Raw genomic sequence first — 23,096 nt, forward strand, 5'->3', positions numbered from 1 at the left:
AATTTATCAGATGTATGGAGGGAACACAATCTATCAGCACAACAATACACATGGGTAAATTTTGGTAATGGTAGGATTTCTGGGGCACGATTGGACAGGTTCTACACATCACACATCATGAGAAATAGAGTTAAACACACAGCCATCTCTCCTACATCTTTTTCTGACCACAAACTCATTACAATAGAGTGTTCATTGGTGGAAAGAGCTCAAAAGAGTTACTATTGGCATTTTAACAATAAACTCCTGGATGATAAATACTTCTGTGAGAACTTTGGAGTTTTTTGGGAAACCTGTAAAACTGAAAAATGTTTATATGAAAATATAATTCAGTGGTGGGAAATCAGTAAGGTTCATATAAAAGGTTTTTGTCAGCAATATGCAACCTCTTTGGTTTTAAAAAAGACTCTAGAGTTGTTAGAAAAGGAGATCATTGATATTGAGAAAACGTCTCGGGTTACGTATGTAACCCTTGTTCCCTGAGAAAGGGAACGAGACACTGCGTCGGTGACGACACTAGGGGAACGCCCTTCAGCGTAGTGCGTCTGAATTTATGAATGAAACCGAATCCAATCCCATTGGCGTTGCGTGATGACGTAGCATGTGACGGCATACGCGGATGTGTACAAAGGCACGCCGGCACACAGAAATGTCAGCTTTTGCTATGAAGCAAGTGCTCCAGGCGGGGTGAGGTGTGGCGAACCGACGCAGTGTCTCGTTCCCTTTCTCAGGGAACAAGGGTTACATACGTAACCCGAGACGTTCCCTTTCGAGGGAACTCAAACTGCGTCGGTGACGACACTAGGGGAACGAGATACCCACTATACCACAACGAAACTCCGCTCAACCTAGTGTGAAGCTGTCTTTAGGCACAACTTAGGACGAAAGCACTCGTGCACCGGGTGTAGAGAGAAGGTCCAGACTGTAAAACCTCATGAATGTGTGCGGAGTGGCCCAGCCAGCCGCCTCACATATGTCATGGATAGAAACCCCTGAAAGGAGGGCTCTAGAGGACGCCACGCCTCTGGTGGAGTGAGCCCTCACGGCCATAGGTGAAGGCAAATTGCGCACCTGAAAAGCCAGGGAAATAGTCTGAACGACCCAGTTGCTGATGGTTTGCTTAGAGGCGGGAAGCCCCTTCTTGGGCGACCCGAAACACACCAGCAACTGGTCCGACTTCCGCCACGAGGAGGACCTCTGGATATAACATTGTAGTGCTCTGACAGGGCAGAGCAGGTGAAGTCTCTCCTCATCCGCCGTCACATGAGGTGGAGGATGAAATGCCTGCTGAACCATAGGCCGTGCCACATTAGATGGCACCTTGGGCAAATAGCCGGGCCTGGGGTGTAAGATGGCCTTGATGTTGCCTGGAGCAAACTCCAAGCACCCATCGGAAATAGAGAGCGCCTGGAGATCTCCTACCCTCCTCAGAGAAGTAATGGCCAACAAAAAGACCACCTTGAACGAAAGGTTCTTGGCCTCAGCCGACTCCAGCGGCTCGAAGGGGGCCTCGGCCAGCCCTTGGAGAACCACTGCCAGGTCCCAAGAGGGAACCCTGGTGCGAGTCGCAGGTCTCATCCTCCAGGCCCCACGGAGGAAACGTACGACCAGGTGATGCCTCCCCAGAGGACCATCACTCAGAGGAGCATGGAATGCCGCAATGGCAGCCACATAAACCTTGAGTGTGGACGGGGTAAGCCCGGCAGAAAAGCGGTCTTGGAGAAACTCCAGCACTGAAGCCACTGGGCAGTGAACTGGGTCCAGATCACGCTCTCTGCACCAAATGGAAAAAAACATTCCACTTAAGGCCGTATAACTTCCTCGTGGAGGGAGCTCTGGAAGTGAGTATAGTTTCAACCACTTCTGCTGACAGGCCGGCTTCTAGGTACTGTGCCCCCTCAGGGGCCAGACCCACAGTTTCCACAGCTCGGGCCGAGGGTGGAGAACTGAGCCCCCCGCCTGAGACAACAGGTCCCTCCTCAGAGGGATCTGCCATGGCGGGCCTGCCAGAAGCAGGATGATGTCCGAGAACCATACTCGGGCCGGCCAAAACGGGGCTACCAATAGTAGGCTGACCCCGTCCTGACGGACCCTTTCCAGAACTGCTGGGAATAGAGCGATTGGGGGAAAGGCGTACAGACGCAGCCTCGGCCACGTCTGCACGATGGCATCCAACCCCAGCGGGGCTGGATGTGTGAGGGAGAACCACAGTGGACAGTGTGTCGTCTCTCGAGACGCAAATAGGTCCACTTCCACTGGGCCAAACCTCTCGCATATTAACTCCACCACCTCGGGGTGGAGTCTCCATTCCCCGGGCCTCAGCCCCTGCCTCGACAGCATGTCTGCTCCCTGGTTCTGGTCCCCCGGGACATACATCGCCCTGAGAGACGACAGTCTCCGCTGGGACCACAGGAGGATCTGATGCGCCAGTCTGCACAGAGGGCGCGACCTCAGACCCCCCTGATGGTTTAGGTAAGATACCACCGACATGTTGTCGGATCTTACTAGGACATGGCGACCATGGAGGTCTGGCAGAAAGCTCCTCAGAGCCCGGAACACCGCCAACATTTCTAGGCAATTTATATGCCAAGAGGAATGTTGGTCCTGCCAGAGACCTCTCGTAAAACGGCCGTCCATGACCGCGCCCCAGCCCTAGTGGGAGGCGTCTGTCGAAATAGATATCCGGTGACATGACGCTCCCAGCCTGGGACCCTGGGACAAGAACCAAGGCTTCTTCCAAATTGATAGGGAACGAAGGCATCTGCGCGTAACCCTTATCAAGCGGAATGGATTTCCCCTCGGGGAAAACCCCTTGGCTCTTAACCACCACTGTAGGGCTCTCATGTGTAGCAGGCCAGAAGGTATCACGCTGGACGCTGCTGCCATGAGACCCAACACTCTCTGAAAATGTTTGACAGTGACGGCTTGGCCTAGCTTTATCCTGGACACTGAGGTCAGGATAGACTCGATCCGAGCAGGAGACAATTGTGCCCGCATCGTGACCGAGTCCCACACCACTCCCAGGAACGTGGTTCTCTGGGCTGGTGTCAACACGCTCTTCTTCGTGTTGAGTCTCAACCCCAGGCTCTGGATGTGGGCGAGGACGACATCTCGATGCCGAATCGCCAGCTCTCTCGACTGTGCCAATATTAACCAGTCGTCGATGTAATTGAGCACCCTGATGCCCTCGAGCCTCAGGGGTGCTAGAGCTGCATCCATACACTTGGTAAAGGTGTGAGGGGAGAGTGCTAGGCCGAATGGAAGAACCCGATATTGGTAAGCCTCGCCCCCGAAAGCAAACCTCAGGAACTTCCTGTGAGATGGAAGGATGGAAATGTGAAAATAAGCGTCTTTTAGATCTATCGTGACAAACCAATCCTCGGATTGGATTTGACTCACGATGATGGGAATAGTGAGCATCTTGAACCTGAATCTCCTCAGAGACCGATTCAGATGCCTTAGATCTAAAATTGGACGCAACCCTCCATCCTTCTTTGGAACTATGAAGTACCGGCTGTAGAACCCGGACTCTCTGACTAGTGGGGGAACACGCTCTATGGCCCCTTTTCCTAGCAGCGAGTTGACTTCCTGTCCCAACACCAGACCCTGCTCTGGGCGCACTACCGTCCAGACCACCCCATTGAATTTCGGTGGGCGGACCTCGAACTGCAGTCTGTACCCAATTTCTACAGTGCGCAGGACCCATGGAGAAATATTCGTGAGGTTTTGCCATGCCTCTGCGAAATTCACCAAGGGAACCAGCCCCTCGGGGCTGGTGTCCAGTGTTTTGTGTAAGTCCTTGACGGCACCCTGAAGCGGAAGACCGGCAGGGGAAAACCGGCAACGACCCACAGTGTGCGAGCGCGAACGCTGTCTGACTGCAAGCCTTTGGGGCAGAAAAGACAGCGTGTGCTCGCTGGAAGCTGGCGTGTCCCAATGCGTCAGAGACGGCGGGATACTGACACCAGCTTCCTGAGGGCCCGACGAGAGAGGGGACCTTGATCGATCTCTCTCGCGGGGGGGGGGGGGGGGGGGGGGGGGGGGGGGGGGGGGCGGCCCTTGGAGGTCCCACAGGAGTTAGGACCTCTTTGCCTTCGCCTTCCTAGACTGGATGACGGTCCTCAGATCCATCCTCCCAGGAGGCTGTGGGTGAGAGCGCTGTCTAGAGTCCCAAGCTCCTTGAGGGGGACCTCTAGAAGCGACACTCCCTTTTTGGCCTTGGCGGTAGGAGCTGGATGACGGCTGTGGCTGTCTTCTACCCCTAGCAGCCGACTTCCTAGACCTCGACCGGCAAGGGAGATATTGCCTAAATGCTTCACTCTGTTTTTTAGTGTCCTGAAATCTGTCGACGACAGCATTAACCGCCTCGCCGAACAGACCAGAGGTACAAATGGGTGCATCAAGGAGAAAGGCCCTGTCCCTCTCCTTGATGCCAGAGAGATTAAGCCACAGATGCCTCTCCGTGGTTACCAGCGCGGGCCGTCTCCTTGGTAACCCGGAGAGACAAGTCTGTGGCTTTGCGAAGCTCGGCAATATCTTCCATAGTAAGGCCCTCGCCCTGGTCCATGTCCTTTAAGAGGTCGGCCTGGTACGCCTGCAGAATGGCCATCGTGTGCAGGCTCGCACCAGCCCTACCCGCCGCCATATAGGCCCTGGCCACCAACACAGATGTAGTGAGACATGGCTTGGAGGGCAGCGCCGGTGTCTTAAGGGATGATGCAAGATCGGGTGAAAGATAACTGGCTAGAGCTTCCTCAACCCGAGGCATCATCCCATAACCGTTCTCTCTAACCCCCGTAATGTTACTATAGTCAACATCGGGGGGTTAGACAGGCGCGCTGAAAGGGGCCTGTTCCAGGATTTACACAACTCGTTGTGTAAATCCGGGAAGAACGGTAGAGACCGGCGTGGAGGGTGTGCGCGGTGCTGCAGTAAGCGCTCATCGAGTTTGCTTCTGACTCGCTCTTCCTGCCTCTCCTGTGGCCAACTAATATGCAACTTGGCCACAGCCCGCGTCACTACCTCCAAAAGCTCATTATAACTGGGTGCAGATTGTGTGTGTGTGTGTGCTTCATGCAGATCCCCCTCCGCGATGCTGAGCACATCTAATTCCTCAGAATCAGACAGCTGCAGCACCGGGTCTGCATCCTGAACGGGAGAAGCCGCGGAGCGGGCTCCCGAACGGGGGATAGGGGAATCTGAGTCTTCAGATGAGGATTGGGAAAGTGCCTCGGCAGTCCCGATCCCCTCTGAAAGCTCATTTTGCGAGCCCCACGATCTAAGCCGCCGCATTGCCTCGGCAGATGCGGGACCTGAACCGCGGGGAGCGCGCATCTGGCCATCCTCAGAAAATAAAGCCAGACGGGAACGCAGCACTCTCATAGAAAGAGAATCACAGTGGCCGCAAGCAGCCCCCTCGAGAGCTGCTTGGGCGTGCTGCATTCCTAAGCAAGCCACACACATCTCGTGTGTGTCCCCAGCCGTAATAAAGCGAGGGCATGGGAACACACACTTTCTAAACTGCTCACTCATGATAATAAATCAGATACTGGACAAACAACACCAAATAGGACAAACCGCTTTCACTTACAAACACAGAGCGCTTGCTGAATAGCAAAAAGCTGACATTTCTGTGTGCCGGCGTGCCTTTGTACACATCCGCGTATGCCGTCACACGCTACGTCATCACGTAACGCCAATGGGATTGGATTCGGTTTCATTCATAAATTCAGACGCGCTACGCTGAAGGGCATTCCCCTAGTGTCGTCACCGACGCAGTTCGAGTTCCCTCGAAAGGGAACCATGACTGTTAATGATACTGCAGATTTACAAGAATTGTGGACAGAAAAGAAAAATCAGCTGAGCTTCATACTAAATGAGAAAGTTAAAGGAGCCCTTGTAAGGAGCCGTTTTTTAACAATAAGGGACATGGATGGTCCTACATCTTATTTTTTTAATTTAGAGAGAAAATCTGGTCAAGAAAAGCAGATGTACTGTTTGAAGGAAAACAATGGAAAATAAACCTCTGATCCAGTCACAATTCGTAGAATCGCTGTGGATTTTTATTCTGATTTATTTAGTGCTGAAACCTCAGATGAGCAGTGCACAAATGAACTGCTCCAGGACCTTCCTGTCCTAACCCCAGAGCATAAACACCTGCTAGAGACTGAGCTCAGTTTTGAGGAGGTCACCGCTGCAGTCATGGGGCTCTCTTCAGGACGCGCACCGGGCCTGGATGGATTATCCGCAGAGTTTTATAAGACTTTTTGGACAGTTTTAGGACATGACTACTTTGAGGTTTTGCAAAAATGCATTACAGAAGGAATCCTTCCCACAAGCTGTCGGCGGGCTGTTTTAACACTTCTCCCAAAAAAAGGCGATTTAACGCTACTAAAGAACTGGAGGCCTGTAGCAATTCTATGCTCAGAATATAAAATATTTTCTAAATGTCTGGCAAACAGGTTAAATACTGTATTGTATGAAATCATACACAAAGACCAGTCTTATTGTATAAAGGATCGATCCATCACAGATAATTTACATTTGGTACGGGACATGCTTGCTTTTGCTTTTCAAAATAATATTAATATTGGGTTTCTGTCATTAGATCAGGAAAAAGCTTTTGACAGAGTCGACCACACTTTTCTTTTTAACACTTTGAAGGCTTTTGGATTTGGGGATGTTTTTATTTCTAAGATTAAGCTACTATATACTGAGGCTACGTGTATGGTTAAAATGGCTGGTGGACTCAGTACTCCTGTGCAGATTCACAGAGGCATTCGGCAGGGGTGTCCTCTCTCGGGTCAGCTATACAGTATAGCTATCGAGCCTCTGTTATGTAGATTAAGAAGACAGCTCACGGGTTTAAGTGTTAGTACACTGGGTTGTAAAGAACCTACTAAATTATCTGCATACGCAGATGACATTACAGTTTTAATTAGCAGCCAGAGTGAGGTTCAGTCTTTAAAAGGAGCTCTGGAATGTTACGGGAAGGCATCTTCTGCTAGAGTTAACTGGAGTAAAAGTGAGGCTCTTTGGTGTGGTCTTGGTCTGAATAGTCCATCCTGGTGGATTACAGTGGGGGAGAACAGGTTTTAAATATCTTGGGGTGTTTTTAGGAATAGATGAATATAAAAGGAGGAACTGGGAGGGCCTAGTGGAGAAAGTGTGTGCTCGGTTGTCTCACTGGAGATGGTTGCTGCCTCGGCTGTCCTACAGGGGGAGGGTTCTGGTCTGCAACAATCTGGTGGCTTCATCGTTATGGCACAGGATGATGATTCTAGAGCCTCCAGAAGATCTAGTAAGAGAAATTCAGAAAAACCTGGTGGACTTCTTCTGGTCGGGAAAGCACTGGCTGAGGGCGGCCGTACTGTGTCTGCCTGTTCAGGAAGGAGGACAGGGGCTGGTGGACATTAGTTCCAGGATCCGAGCCTTCAGACTCCAGGCGGCGCGGAGACTCCTCTACGGGGAGGACGTGAGCTGGGCGGAGGTGGCCTGTGCCCTTCTGAGGAGAGCTGGCAAAATGGGGCTAGACCGACACCTGTTTCTTATGGACATCGACAATCTGGACTTAACAGGATTGACATCTTTCTACCGGTCAGTACTGAGAGCATGGACGCTTTTAAAAATAGCTCGGGAGCCAAAAGGTGCGCTGGAACTGTGGATGAGGGAAGAACCTCTGCTCTTAAACCCGGCACTGGCCCTCAGAAGAGCATTATGGACTGCAAACATTACAAAAGTTGGACTTTTGATCTCTGAGGATGGGTGGATATCTGCTGAAAATTTGGCTGGAAAGCTGGACATTAGATCAGTTCGAGTGGTGGAGAGAATGCTGAATCAAATACGGGAGTTTTTGCCCCAGGACTATAGACTGTTTTTAGAGTCGTCTGGTGGGGAGGAAGAAACCTCTACTTTCCCAGAACTGGCTTTTTCAGCAGAAACTGGAATATGGCAAGAGACTGAGGGAGACCTGCTTTCTTTTAAGACCTCCCAGTTGGACTTTTTTAGCAACACTGGGAAAAAATATTTGTACGTACTGTGCGTGAAAGTGTCACATTTGCACTCGCTGGGGAGTGTAAGAGAGTCCAAGTGGCAGGAGGTTTTTGGGCCAGGCGCCTCCCCCAAAGGCTGCTGGAGGTCCCTGTACAAGACTCCTAAAGAGAAGAGGTCTGGAGACCTACAGTGGAGAATTGTGCATGTGATAATAGCCACAAACAGACACAGAGCACTCCTTGAGCCACAGGTAGGGGATGGTTGTCCGTTTTGTGGGAAGCAGGAAACGGTTTTTCATTTGTTTTTTAATTGTTTTAGGCTAAAGCGATTATTTAACAAATTAGAAGAGTGGTGTCAGACCCTGGGAGAAGTTTTTGTGCCTATGTTTTTTATTTTTGGGCCCAAATACAGCAGGAAAAAAAAAGAAGTTCATGTTTTATTAAAATTTTTATTTGGACAAGCCAAAATGGCAATTTGGTTATCACGGACAAGAGAATTAAATGATGGTGGATCAACTGATGTGGTTGCAATGTTGGAGGGTTTAATAAAATCCCGTATAAATATAGAGTTTAGCTATTACAAGTTGGTTAATGACCTGGATGTTTTCAGAGGTAAATGGGGCATTAACAAATGTATTTGTGATGTTGATAATGATGGTTGTCTCCAAACTTATGTATGAGTGATGCTTTTGATTGTAAGAAAAAAAAAAAAAAAAAAAACTTATTTATTTATCCCCCCCTGCTCTCACTAGAGTGAACTACAATCTTTTTTACTAAAAATGTTGCATTTTGTAATGTTCTTGTAAATGAAGTGATCTTAAAGTCAAGTCTCTCTCTCTCTCTCTCTCTCTCTCTCTCTCTCTCTCTCTCTCTCTCTCTCTCTCTCTCTCTCTCTCTCTCTCTCTCTCTCTCTCTCTCTCTCTCTCTCTCTTCTGGACTGCGAATAGCAAAAATGCATCACAGACAAATGGTTTAATTTTATTATATATAGAAATGGCTGGCGACTCTAGCCTGGTAATACCAGACTCTGCTACTTCACTTTGCTTCGTACACAGAGTCTGGGATAGCATAATAGAGAAGTGTTTTCTCTCTCGCTAGGGGGCGCGTACTGAAGTTTAAAATCATTGGTTACCCGTAAGCCAATCAGATAAGTTTGTTTATGACGTATGTTATGCGCCGACACAGCCATCGAACCACAGACATCATGCATCGAACTCAAATCTATGATCGAACTTCCACTGTAAACACTTGATGATGCGAGCGAAATACCCGAGTGAACATGGCTGTAAACGACTTTTTTGATCTGTGAGTGATGTAATAGAATGACTGCTGCGCTTGACAGGGCACAAACGAGCAGAGAGAGAGAGAGAGAGAGAGAGAGAGAGAGAGAGAGCCCCGGCCGCGCGCGCGCACTCCCACGTCTACAAACAACACGAGCGCTGTCTTGCTCTCTCTCCCTCGCGCATATTCATAAAAATCAATCGACAAGATAGTAAGAGGTCGGAAGACCGCGGTTTCACGTGGAGCATTTGGAGATTTTTAGAGATTATAGACTCTAGGAACAACATCTCAATGAACAACATCTCAACTATAAAGGCCTGTCTCATATAAGTTAGACGCCTATCTCAAGTACAAGCCGGTGCAGTTCGACGATTTGGGCAAATAAAAGCCCGGGCTATTATAAGTTTTACGGTATTTAAGACCTGGAAAAGAAAAGAGACACTGACCTGTCAAAAGGCTCCCCAGTTTCTCGCTGACGATCGGTAATAGTTGATAAATTAAACTTTTCCCAAAGGGAGTAGGGCCACAACATCACCTCCATTCAAAATGTTTAATACACACTCTTCGTGTTCGGGCTTCAGTTTGCTAATGCCGGGAATATTCTCCACAACAGAGCGAATTGCATCCGCGTCTCCATATCAGCGGTCGTTTTCGATTTCCCTGACCTAATCTTAAACACGGCGCTTACCGACTACGTCACGGCTTTCAGCCCGCCCTCTGTTCGTTGATTGGCCAGGCTGTTTTCAGGCCGGTGGAAAACAGAAAGATAGGCTGCTATCTCAGACTGACTACAGGAGCGAAATGAAATTAGCGGAAGTAGGAAGTCTGACGTAGTCAGGCTATGGCGACTCAGGGAGATGGTTAAAAAAACAAAACAATAACGTCTTTATAGCAATAATAAATGATAGGCCTACGTGTACTTCTCCAGTACCGACAGCAGAACCGATAACGTCCGAGCTTATCGATACAGCGGTCTTTCAAATTCAGCCCCGGGGCCGTTTAATACTGGGTTTCGGTACCCATCCCTACCAGGTGTAGCCTACTGTTTTTTCCATGACACTAGGAATGTCCTCTTTCTCGTATCAGCCTCGTAGTTCTTTGACATTTTAACACGTTATAAATAACCTGAAGTAACATTGACACTCTTCGCGACACTGTGTATGACGTTTGCTGTTTGTTTTGCTGAGGGCCAGTGACTGGCCAATCAACTAGCCCGTCATACTGTACTCTTTTACTGGCCCTGGGCCATCGGGCCATTGCTTATGTCGAGCCCTGTGATAGGGCTCCCTGAAGTGAACCCAATTACGGCGAACGTGAGCGACTGAAAGGGAACATTTCTTATTGTTATCATTGTTGACAACATTTGTGCTGTTTTTGTGGAAACAGTAATACATTTTTTCAGGATTCTTTGATGAATAAAAAGTTTAAAAGAACAGAAATTATTTGAAAGAGAAATCTTTTGAAACATTATAAATGAATTTACTGTCACCTTTGATCAAATTAATTGTAACGATCACCAGCTGGAGTGCCCTCGAGAGCCACCAGAGGGCGCTCCACAATAGACTTTGATCACTTCCTCACTAACTACATTTCCCATCACTCACTGCCCGGATTCATCAGCATTCATCATCTCATTCACCTGTGTCTCATCACCTGGTTGGTCTCTGATTGCATTCACCTGTTTCTCATCACCCTGTTAGTCCCTGTCTATAGAGGGTATGCGCATGACGTCACCGTCGGCCGGAGTGAATGTGGTCACGCCCACAAGTGGCAAAAAGACTGAGCGGCAGCATTTGTTTTCAGCGTGAATGCCGTGAAAATCACACAAAACACATCTAAAACGGGAAAGAGCTTTGCGATTGACTGTACAACTAGATTTGACCAGAAATCTGAGGTACTGTATATTTTTACAGACTGCAAAAAGCTACAGAACAGACTATATTCTGCATAATTGGATGTTTTTAAATAAACACTGACTAAAAACTATACAAGTTTTAGGGCTGGACGATATGATGATATACAGTATAACATTAATGTAAGTGATCACTCGGATTTAGACCTATCTATATTGTATTTATATAAAACGTTTACAGGCAAATTGTCTTCATTTATTTCCCCGGCGTCGAAATCAGGCACATATAAATGTCAGGAAACACGATTCCTGGCTGCATGTCAATATCCATGGATCACTGGATCTTTGATAAGTTGTAAGGAACACTATATCGAGTCCAACTTTTAGTTTAAACTGATAATAGTTTGTTTTACTCGCGTTTTCGCAGTTTCCCCTATTAACTCCAGTCACGCAGCAGCTCTTCTGCCACTCAGTCCCGCTGAGGGGGGCGTGTTCCGGCGGGGAAGTGACGTTAATGCATTCCCTCTATTTATTCCATGTTCATTCACTCACTCATTGCGAAGTTTTGTTTGTGTCCCACTGCATCTCTGAGCGTTTACCTGGTTTCATGTATTTTGGTGTTTGGATTTCTTGCCCTGTTTCCTGGATTACTCTTTTGCCTCTGGTCCCTCCCTGTTTTGTTTGTTTGTTTGATTCTTTGTTTGTTTCTTTGTTTGGACTGCCTACCTGTGTTTTGACCCATTGCCTGTACTTTGGATTACGCCTTTGGATTGCCCACAAATAAAGCTGCGTTTGGATCTTTACTTGCCTGTCTCAGAGCAGTTTCGTGACATTAATACATCCTTGAATGGCATTATAGAGGTATATTAATGTGGTGACAAGGTGTTGTTTTATTGACATCTTATATTGATGTCAGTAAATAATTATAATATTTAAATGGCGATAATATTTTATTGACATCTTTCAGCTATGTAAACATAGATATATAATTGAAACATAATTTCAAAGCTGAGACTTTGTTTTGTCAAAAACAAGTTACAAAGTGAGTGAGGGACCAGGAGCTGCTTACTATGTGTGTTTTCTGTCCATCTTGTTTCTGCACTTAAAAAGTGGAAAAAGGGGGCTATTTATGTGAGAAAACACAGTTTTGGGTCAGTCAAGTGGAAAAAGAAAAATGGGTGGAAAAAAGCAACCCGAGAGATCTGTAAGAGAGAGGCATGGGTCGGGCGTATGCAAAATTCATTGTTACATCCTGCAAATATATTTCTCAGTGTGAGCTGCGTTTTTGAGTAAGCTAATGGTCGAATGCGGTGAAGGGGCAGGCGTGCAGGGCTGAGGGAGGGTTTTAGGGAGTTGCAGAGTGCCGCTCAGACACCCAGAGGTGGGTACTGCTGCACTTCTCAAACTCTCTCGGGACAGCGCAGTGCTACTGTGCTTTTAATGAATAATGTTTAACACCGCGAGAGCCAGTGCTGAGCAGAACAGCATGGACTTTGCTAATGCACTTGGAGAACTCTCCAAATATAGAGTGCTCTAGATGAGCCCGGGTGGTTTTGTTCCTTTATGCTCCTGCGTTGGAGCTGGTGTCGGCTGCAGCACCCCGCTTACATGCTGCCAGTCCTTAGTCTGTCTCACCCATATGCCTCTGTACCTGCCAGTGCTGAGCAGACACGCTGAATTGCTCGATTTGCAGTGGAGCGGTGTTGCTGGAGATACACGTTCACCCTGGTGTCTAGGGTACATTAATCCTGATAGTCTCAGCACAGATGGTCAAAGGCTTGGCCATAGATCGGCTCTACTAGAGCCAGCAAAGATGAAGACTCCTGCCCTGAATGCATGGGGGTCTCTTTTGTATTCTAGACTTTTTAGGCATGTAGATCATCCGAGGAAAGGTATCGGATTCTTTGAAAATCCAACCTTGTTCTTGGACTGAATAATGTCAACGCATTCCTGTAAATATTAGATTTTCATTTTATTTTACACTACAATGGGACATGCTCATTTTGAGTCACTTTGACCCAGAAACACATTTGGAGTTTTATGCACTGGCAGAAAAAAAGTCTCAACTTTCTAATGATTAATTACTACTATGTTTAATGTTCTCATGGTGGGAATTATGATAGAATTATAAAATATAGACTATAATAGATAGAATTACATTTGTAAATTAATCATTTAAACAGGGCTGTCATAAAGCCTCAAAAGTTGGATTCTAAATAGACATTTTTTTCTCCTATACAGACACTTTACGGAAATTATAGAAACTCTTCTGTATTTAAGTTGGAATGTAATATAGGGAATATATCTGGCACAGCATTTTTTTCTTTTTCTTTGGGGTGACAAAGAAAAACTGGCAATTGAACCTTTTTCTGAATTTCATGTTCTTGTTAAAATTGAGTGTGAGAAGCCTGGGTGAAATATGCAGTCCCCAAGCAAAATGTTCCTTTATGACAGATTTAAGACTGTCATCTGAAGTGCTGTGAAAAGCGGACCTTTGCAAAATTTGGACTTCATATATCAGTGACGAATACTGAAATTACCTGTCAACAGGGGAGAGGCATGGCAAGTCCAATGTGCCTCCTCCCACATGTTGGGGACCAAGGGTAGCTGTCAGATGTGCTCTATGGAACCATACATTTTTTAAATAAAGGGCACTTTAAACACTCCCACTGAGATGGGAGCCAATCTGACCACCCCCAACAAAACATCATTTCACAGAGGGCAATGCTACAGGAGTCACTGCTATTACTTTGAACTTTCATAGGCAAAATGTAATATGACTTATGGTAGTTATAAAGCTGGATTATGTGTGGGCAGAACATTTCCTGGCAGTGGCAACAGGTCATTCTCTTTTGGGGAGGGTTAGCAGTGATGTCATTGCGCCTTTGCTTTATAAAGGGCCAGAGTCTTCCCCTCAACTCAAAGCCTTTGTGGGCTGGAGTGAAGGGAAATATGAGCTCCTGTAGAAATAATACTTTTATATGGCCATCACAGCGCATTAAAGGGAGTTAAGTTGGCAGGCAGCAGCACAATGGGAAGCATTATAAAGAGCTGGGTTAAAATATAACTGTCTTGAGCCTTGACTGTCCTCCGGGGAAGAAGGCAGTTTTTTTAAAGTGTCAAAGAATTGGTTCAGACTTTTTTAGCCAATCAGAACACTCTGGCTCACAGTCAATTTTAGTCATTTTTGTAATGTTTGGGCCTGCTGACATGCCTGTTGAGAGTGGAGTTTTGTAGAGGATGTATGATTGAAGTAAGCAAAATAATCTGTCTATCTATCTATTTGTCTGTCTGTCTACTAGTGGTCGACCAATATATCACCAAGGCCGATAAGTTTTTCTGGCCGATGTGTTGAAAGAGGGACTTTTATGTTGACGGCGCTCCAGACTTTTATTTTGACGGGCGGCGCTGAGAACACACACCAGCGCCTGAGAAGAGAACGGCAGCTCCTGATCACACAGCGCTCATTCACATTCTCCGTCTTCATTAGTTTACGATCTCTGTCAGTCATATCTAATACTTTGTTAGACAGAACTGGTAAACAAAGGAAGTAAAGCGTTTGTTTTTATAACAGAAAAGGCAAACAATCAGGCTAAAATACTTTCTCATGTACCGTCAACATTCAGCAAATGCGCATCTAACGTTCTCTGAATATCTAATAAACATTTGTGGATTTGTAACAGCCTGCAAACGTGTTACTGCGAGTGACGGTCGGTCCGTGCGCGAGTGAATGCGAACAGAAGATCAGCTTCTCAGGAGACGCGATCGAAAAAATTTAAATCCTTAATTTTAAAATATTCTGTGCTATATCCAGTTGGCCACGGTGTCATATTAATATCGTTTTCACTGTGTTCTGTATGTAAAATTAGCGTTACCTTGTCTTTATTTGAAAAAAAAAAATGATTACCAGTGCGCACGAAATTACCAGATTACTGAGTTCCCTGTTACAGTGTTTACTTCCTTTTTATTCACATATTCATATTTAAACAATTACTTTATTTGTGAAAAATACTGTAATAGGATTGCAGATTCAAGAAGTTGCCATCTAAAGAATAAGCAAGTTTATTTTAAAGATTTGTTTCGGTCGACCACTACTGTCTACCTTGTACTTTAATTTGTAATTTAGTTAGAATTCAATTCAATAGTTATTAGACTCTTACTACTGTTCTTGTGTCTACAGTAACGTAGAGACACTCAGACAGAACACACGCACCCATTGGTTCACTGAATATGGTGGAATGGTCTGGTCAAAGCATGAAGAAAAATAACCCTGAAGATGGTTTTTAAATTTGTATTTATGGTCAATATCCATAAGGTGTAGAATCTATTTTTTACACAAGCCTGGCAAAAGGTAGCATCTTCGAGTCAAGTTTTTATTTTAAAACCTTTGGTTGGAAGGACTTTAATTGACCTGAATGTGTCCTCAGGGGAGAGGAGAGAGAGAGAGCAAACACCAGTCAGTCCCTTCTCCTCAAACGTGCTGTCAGGACCATATTTGCTGTTATATGGTTTGCCGTGCCCCACTTATATCGGTGTATCTGATGCACTTAGTACCGCAGGTTTACGCGTGCACTCATTCTGCCATTCCCTGGGTCTTTGTAACGTCTGCCTGCCTAAGCCCCAGGTGAAAAGACCTCCACAGTCCCAGCTGTCCTGGTATTGTTGCGGCGATGCGATGCTCTCTTATGACACTGATTGAGCATTACCCAGATACCTGTGTCAGAAAAATGATTGGATTTGTTTGGATATCACGTCCGGAGTTATTACTCAAGGGAGAGTTGATTTCATTTACACGTTCCATCATGCCAGTGGATTCAGCTCGAGATGTGCAGACTCCCCACAAATTAACTACTGTAACTTCATGTAGGAACATTTTCTTGCTTCTCTAATGACTGAAAAATTCTATATGTCGCATAGGGAACATCTTGCCTGCCCTCATTAGTGTCAACCCCATTACTATAAATGCCTAACGAGGAACTGTCAACTGTACTCGACCGGTTGTAATGCAGCTGCCTACTTCAGTCTGACCACATATAAAGTACTGCGAACATTTTCAGGCCAGTTGTACCACCCACCTATTTTAATCCGTCTGATTCCAGAGCAGCTGTGTGGCACTTTCAGGCACACCTGCTGTAATGAGGACTCTGATGAAGGGTTCACAGTGAGCAAGTGTGGGTCAGGAGGGGTTATATGTTTAATTAGGGAGAAGTGAGCTCTGCCCTACAAAGGCAAAAGACCTTAACTCGCTAGAGTGTGGAACTGAGAAAAATGACTTTAAAGATTTTTAGTTGTCCCGCCAAATTAATTATAGGTAGGACACTGAAAATCTGGCAATTAGATGTTTAAGTAATGAAAATTATCTACATAATAAAATTTTGAGCTCAAACTTGACTTTTGACCACTATTTTAAAGTTACTGTACTCTGCCTTTGTATTGTCAACAAAAAGTGAGAAGTCATGCCAAGGCAAAAGCCAGTAACTTCCACATTATCAATATTTGGTTGCTGATCACCATTAAAAAAATCATTATAGTAACACCTGTATAAAATCTAGTGATCATGGCATTTATTTTGTATAATTTACAATTACCTAGCCTTCTAGTTATTGTGCTTTGGTTGCATTCTGGTGGCCCTATTAATACATTAGACATGACAAAATACCTCCATAGCGGTAAAGACTAAAGAGTATCTTCAAGTGGTACCGAGTGGCATAAGACTTGCTAAACACGCGTTATAATGTAATGTAATGATCACGATAAAACAGATCCTCGCGCACATTCGACCCGGAGACTGTTTATAGCGGTGCGTGGATCTGAAAGACGAATACTTTCACAGGCGTTTACCGAGATTCGTGTTCGAAGGTGTCACGATCCGTTCACGAAAAGTAGCCTATAATGCAGTGCTTTACCCCTTAAGGACTCAGTAGGGAGCGCGTTCTGGACTACTTAGACGACTAATGCATTTATAGCACAACCTTCTGTGTTCTGCGTCTTTTCAGTATGCGTTGGTTTCAGCTGTCTGCCCTAATATTGTGCGTGCACTTCGCTCGTCCCGCGGATTTATTCTGGACGCTGTGTTTTGTATGCATGCTTTTAACAGCTGTTCTGATGTTGTATGCACCAGCACTTCTTGCTTCATTCTGCTGTATGCGACAATATAACCTTGTTGCTTCATTATTATCACTCTGTGTCTGTGATATTAGTCCCGCGTCGGCTCGACCGTGTTCAAGGCGGAGCTGAAGGCGCCGGCGAAGTTTTGGCACTCTGCCAGCTAGATGCATGATTGTTTCAACTAGGTCCGGTACCCGAACTGGGTGAGGCGGGGCTTTAGTTCTTTGTTGTATTGACCTGCTTCGGTATGTGTAACATTTTTCTGTCAACTCTGCATATATCCTTCGCGATCGATATCGCACGTTTGTCGATGGAGCGGGTTAAGAGCATACTAAATGTTCTGACCGCATTAGTGCAGGACAAAGCTCTGATGATATCAGAAGTTACAGGGACGGATGGTAGCTGTACAAAGTACACAGGCTACATCGTAATTTTAATTTTAATGGAGAGTAGCCTAAAACAAAGGCAGAACACCGTATAATCTGATAGGTAGCAGTAGCATTATTTGATAGAACGCCAGCACCGTAACTTCATATTGACGCGCGGCTAAACAAAGACAGAGTGCCGTAACTCGATATGAGCGTTCCAAAACTATAAGCCAAAGAGCCGTAACAACAGTTACGGTGTTCTGCCTTGGTTTCTCATGGGCTTTTGGAAGTTACGGTTAAGACAAACCATTATTTTCTCGAAAAAACAACGGAATTGACTCAAGATACTTATCCACATGATAAAGGAGGTCTTGAATGTGCCAAAAATTATCAATAACTCATTTTCGACCAAAAACGAAGTTACGGCCTTTTGCCTTTGCACGGCAGAGCTGTGCTCAGGTTGGGTTCCTATCCTTGCTGCATTAGGTTACATTGACATTGTGGAGATGGTCATGAAAGGGCTGTTGGGTTGGGTCGGGTCTTGTTGATGTGCTAGTATAGGGCATTGTGCTTGTTTTGGCAGTCCTTATTGGTACCCTAGGCAAAAATGTTATGCTATGATAGATAGATGGATATCTGTATAGATTCAAAAATTGGTTGGAATGGGCGTTCAGTGCTACCCTCCCCCTCCCCACCACATATTTTTGTTCTGTTGGCCCCTATGGTCCTGTCCAGTCTGTCTAAAGGTCTAATGGTGACAGAACATACTAAGCTAATGAGCACGACTCTCACACTCCTGCGATCCTGCTGAGAACCTAAAGCACTATTGACTCACTGGGTCCAGTGTCTGGCTTCCTCAGTAATTGGTAAAAGGGACTCTGCAGGTGTGATCCCAAAGGGAACTAGGAGGTGTAAAATATAAAATAAGGTTTAAAATAAATAACGGAGATAATTGTAAATGGAAACATGTCTTGTAGTGGAGGAGAGCAGAGCTTATCGATTCTTTTCCTCTCCCGCAGTCTGATGTAATTGGATTCAACGATATATCTAGGGTGAGTGGGCCTTCTCTTTGCCCCCTAAATGGGACCCCAATCAATTCAACAAGCTACTACGTGTCATTCAGTCACTAGACGCCCACTAAGACCAGTTTCATAAATCGATCATCGCACCACACTTCCAATTCTGCTCATCTGGCAGTACTGCGGCATAAAACATACCACCAGACTGTACCCGTGCCGCATTGCACGTCAAAATGACTGGGTTGTAATAACTGAAGAAGAGGGGCAGTGTGATGTGTTTGTGTCAGCTGGTGTTTTTCCTCTGGAGTCTCTGAGATAGGCCTGATGACATGGTGTGAAAAGTGAGAAGGCTACACAATGTGTTTCTCGGTTTATCGCTTTTAAAATGATATGACAGGAAGTGAAGGATCCTGTCTCTATTCACTTGGGTTTTACTGTCCCTAAAAAAGCTCATCGTCATCTCATAAATTCAGTTTTTTGAAAGATGAATGAAATTGTAATAATTATAGGGATTATAGTAAATATCGAAAAAAAAATTGCATTTCACATATTTAAGTAATATCAAGACATTTTGTGGTAAAAATCAAGTTTTAATGTTGTTTATATGCCTATGTGGTGTTTTTAATATACTTTAAGACAAACCATGTGTAAATGCATCAGTCAGCACTCAGCACCATTGCTGACTATTTTCTCTTTAAAAACTGCAGTGAACCAAAGACAGTCTCAAAAATGTGGTTTGAAATCGCCCATTTCCTACTGTCACAAACAAGTAACCAATACCGCCAACGTGCGGGGCAGGATTTTCTTATCAATCATGTCATGCTCTGTGGGCATTTTAACAGAGTGAGCGGAAAAATTCAACAATTACTGTTATGTGTCCGACGTTGTAGACTTGTATCAACTTGTAGACAACCCTGTATGAATCACTTTTCCTCTTCTTCCTCTGAATCTGTTTCTGGTCCAAACATATATGTTTACATGTATTACTTCTTCTGCGCTGTAACTGCGAACACACACACAAAAAAAACAAAAAACAAAAGACTAATTAGATATAATGCAACAAATGCTATTAACGTGCTTGTAATGAACACAGAATGGTCTATTTTATGTCTACATGCTCTCTCTTTCTATGTCTTTGAAGATGAGGACAAAAGAAAGAATGGTTGTGATTCATGTAGATTTCATTAGATACTAATAATAACTCGGGCAGATTTTTCATCTTCGCTTAATGTGACGTCTGATTTAGGTCAGTCATTAGTCTTCAGATGGCTCATTAATTCCTCTTTTTGTCTTCTTGCATGTTTAAAATGACCTTCATATGTTATTTTGATCTTTTAGGTATAGAATGAACATCATTAGGATGAAAAGTTATTTTTATGCCTACTGCAGCAGATAAGATTCGTGTCACCTGACTGCTCTATTTCTGGACCTGATAAGTTCTCTGCTTCTTGTAGGTACATGATGAACGTGACCTGGGATGGCAGAGATTTGTCCTTCACCGAAGACGGTTACCAGGTGTATCCCAAACTGGTGGTGATCGTGTTGAACAAAGACAGAGAGTGGGAAAAGGTAAGGCTGGTGAAAACAACTGACCTTCTTAACTGCGTCATTATAATTTCATTATAACTCCTCCAAGCAAAGCGTCATTAACAACTGTTCACACAATATTAGTACCCATGAATTCGCCATCTTAATTACACCCTGGAACGATGTAAAAGTGTGTCAGTGCGGTAATTACCTCAGACACACACTGCCAGAGTCTGCAAATTCAGAGGTGTAATTAGGGCCGTTTTTTTCCTTTTAGACCGTAATCCAATCCAAGCCCAAACATGTACGGAAACACACACGTGTGCATTAGTGCTGGTATCTTGGATGAGCGTGTCCCTCTTTTGTCTGTTCTAGGAGAGAATGTGGTTCAATGAAATCAGTGCGGGAGGAATAATTGGAAAAGCAAAACAACGGGAGAAATTGATTTGTGGAGTTCTGCAAATCAATCAATGGGAGTCTAATTGACAGAATAAGGCTCGCACTGAGAGACAGACTTGGGCACATTTGCTCTGATTAGGCCTCTTGATCTCTTGTTGGAAGAGCATGAAGATCATCAGTGATATAAAAACATCCCAAAGAAATTGCGTTATTTTGAGGGCAATCCGCATACCAGTGGTCTGTCCTAATATTACATGCTATTGCTCATTAAACGGCAGTTGTTTTGCAGATATGATATTGGGTTTGTATTACAGTAGGATACAATACACTAAATTAGCTCCCAGAGGTGGTTAGAGCCTTATTATACATCTGATTAGTAAAGCATTCTTGTGGGCTCCATTACAGTGGCTCTGTATTTTTTCTTGCTGTTTTGACTGTCAATTGACCTTTTGGAGTTTCATAAATCTGTAATAGAATGCATCCCATGTTGTTCAGCTCATTGGGACTAGATACTGTAGTATTATTAGTGTTTAAAGCAGAATACATTAGGTGACAACAACATTCATTGTTCAAATTCTCTTGTGCCTAAAAAAAAAAAAAAAATGTACGCCCAAAATATATATATATTTTATCATTTTAATAGGATTAAATTAGTCCTTAATACATTTTTGTAATTGTAACTCACAGCACATTAAACTTGTGGAGAACAGTGTGGAGAAAATATTTGCTGAACTCATGAGATTCATATCAATTTCTACACTTCAGATCATGAAGTAAATCGTCACTCCAAATAAGCGTAAACTCTGAAACCAGCGATTCTCAGCGTGGTCAAAGCTGATTCAATGAGATGCAGCACTGGCCAAAAATGAAATGAACTGCACAAGAGAGGCTGAAACTGATACCGCAGATTAACTCTCTCTCTCCCCCACACTTTCAGTCTTTCTCTCACTTGCAGATTCAATCTCGATCCAATTATGATATTGTGATGCATCTCAATGAATCGTGACATGTGTTGCAATGCATATTGTACCGTGAGGTGGTTGTCAGAAATTCCATGGTATTTTGGTATGATACTTTTATGCAAGGATCTGTTAAAATGATCAAAAGTGACAGTACAGAAGTTTCAAATAAATGCTGTTCTATTGAACTTTCTTTTCATCAAAGAATTCAGAAAAAAATCCATAAATATTGATATTTACTAATTTTAAGCAGCACAACTGTTTCCAACATTGATAAGAATCTTTAGCACTATCTTCAGAATGTTTCTTTAGCAGCAAATCAGCCTATCAAAATGATTTCTGAAGGATCTTCTGACACTGAAAACTGGAGTAATGATGCTGAAAATTCAGCTTTGTCATCACAGGAATAAACTACATCTTAAAATGTGTTCAAATTCGTATTAACAGTTGTTTAAAAGCTGCAGTCCGTAGCTTTTTTTTGGCTTAAAAATGATCCAAAATACAAATTTGAGAAAATACATAACCAGCCAGTGTTCAAAACTCTCTGCCTGCCTTAGCTCGATTCAAAGCGGTAAGCTTGTAATAATGTTTTTAATTTCAGTGGTACTGGTGGATTTCCGCGGGAAATTCGAGCATGTCTTTGCGTCACATCTGTACACATAAAATCTCGGCTAGTAGGCTATATTGCGAGTGAGGATGCTGAAGGTGGAGATTTTTAGCCTTTTCTCACTGCACTTGATATAATTAAACTTATCAATTTGATGGCGGATCCAGAAAGGTTCAAATGACAATCACCAGTGACAACAGATTCACCCGCTGTAAAATGCAAAAGACTTCGTTCGGACTTCGGAGTGGCTACAGAAAAAAGAGACTGCAACCGGACCCATGGGAAAACAAGGATACATATCGGAAGGACATTACATGTAGTCACGCAATGCTGACGTTGTTAACATTAACAATTTGAGAACAAAGTATAATTCGCACGGTTTTTCGTGATATGATAATCGATTTTTAGATTTAATCAGCGCGATTTACTGCAATGTCAGAACCAGAACAAAAGTGGATGTTACTTACTTGTTCAGATGACATTTCCCGGTGAAAATTCTTATGTTGGTCATACTTCCAAAAATAATTATTCTGTGATTCTGAATGCCAGTATCCACACCGGCGCGGTGACTGACAGCCTCACAGTCTCCTCAAACATTGGATTCATCCGCGCTGTGCCGTGTCGAAGTACAACTCACGTAAAGTTGATAATTCCGCGAAAAACTGCAATTGCAGATTTCGAACAGAGATGGCGACAAAGAGGAAAAACTGCGGACTACAGCTTTAAAGGGTTAGTTCGCCCATTTAAGACATGAAGTTGTATGCAATCCTTACCAGCACTATAGTGCATACACACTGACCCACTCTGTTGTCACCTCCCTGGTCAGAGTTCTGGCCGCTGGAAGTTTTTCAATAAAGTACTCCCGGGAATTTTCCGGGGACACAAAACTGTGCGTTTTTACGTGAAAAAATGATTTGCATTTCAAAGCTTGATTAATTTACCACACAAAAAACATGCCGGTCAAAATTCATACCTCAGTTTTAAT

General features: G+C 44.5%; 1 protein-coding gene across 2 annotated transcripts in view; it reads left to right on the top strand.

Moving 5' to 3' along the window:
- The window catches only part of grin2aa (glutamate receptor, ionotropic, N-methyl D-aspartate 2A, a), a 250,984-nt gene that overhangs the window by 146,590 nt on the left and 81,298 nt on the right, over positions 1-23,096 (top strand). For both annotated transcript variants that reach the window (XM_056258184.1, XM_056258185.1), the window contains one exon: positions 20,074-20,188. In XM_056258184.1, the coding sequence (XP_056114159.1) occupies positions 20,074-20,188 (115 nt within the window). The remainder of the gene's footprint in view (positions 1-20,073; positions 20,189-23,096) is intronic.

Source organism: Rhinichthys klamathensis, unplaced genomic scaffold, assembly GCF_029890125.1.
Source record: "Rhinichthys klamathensis goyatoka isolate OS25496 unplaced genomic scaffold, OSU_Roscu_1.1 h1tg000149l_1, whole genome shotgun sequence".
NCBI classification, from domain to species: domain Eukaryota; kingdom Metazoa; phylum Chordata; class Actinopteri; order Cypriniformes; family Leuciscidae; genus Rhinichthys; species Rhinichthys klamathensis.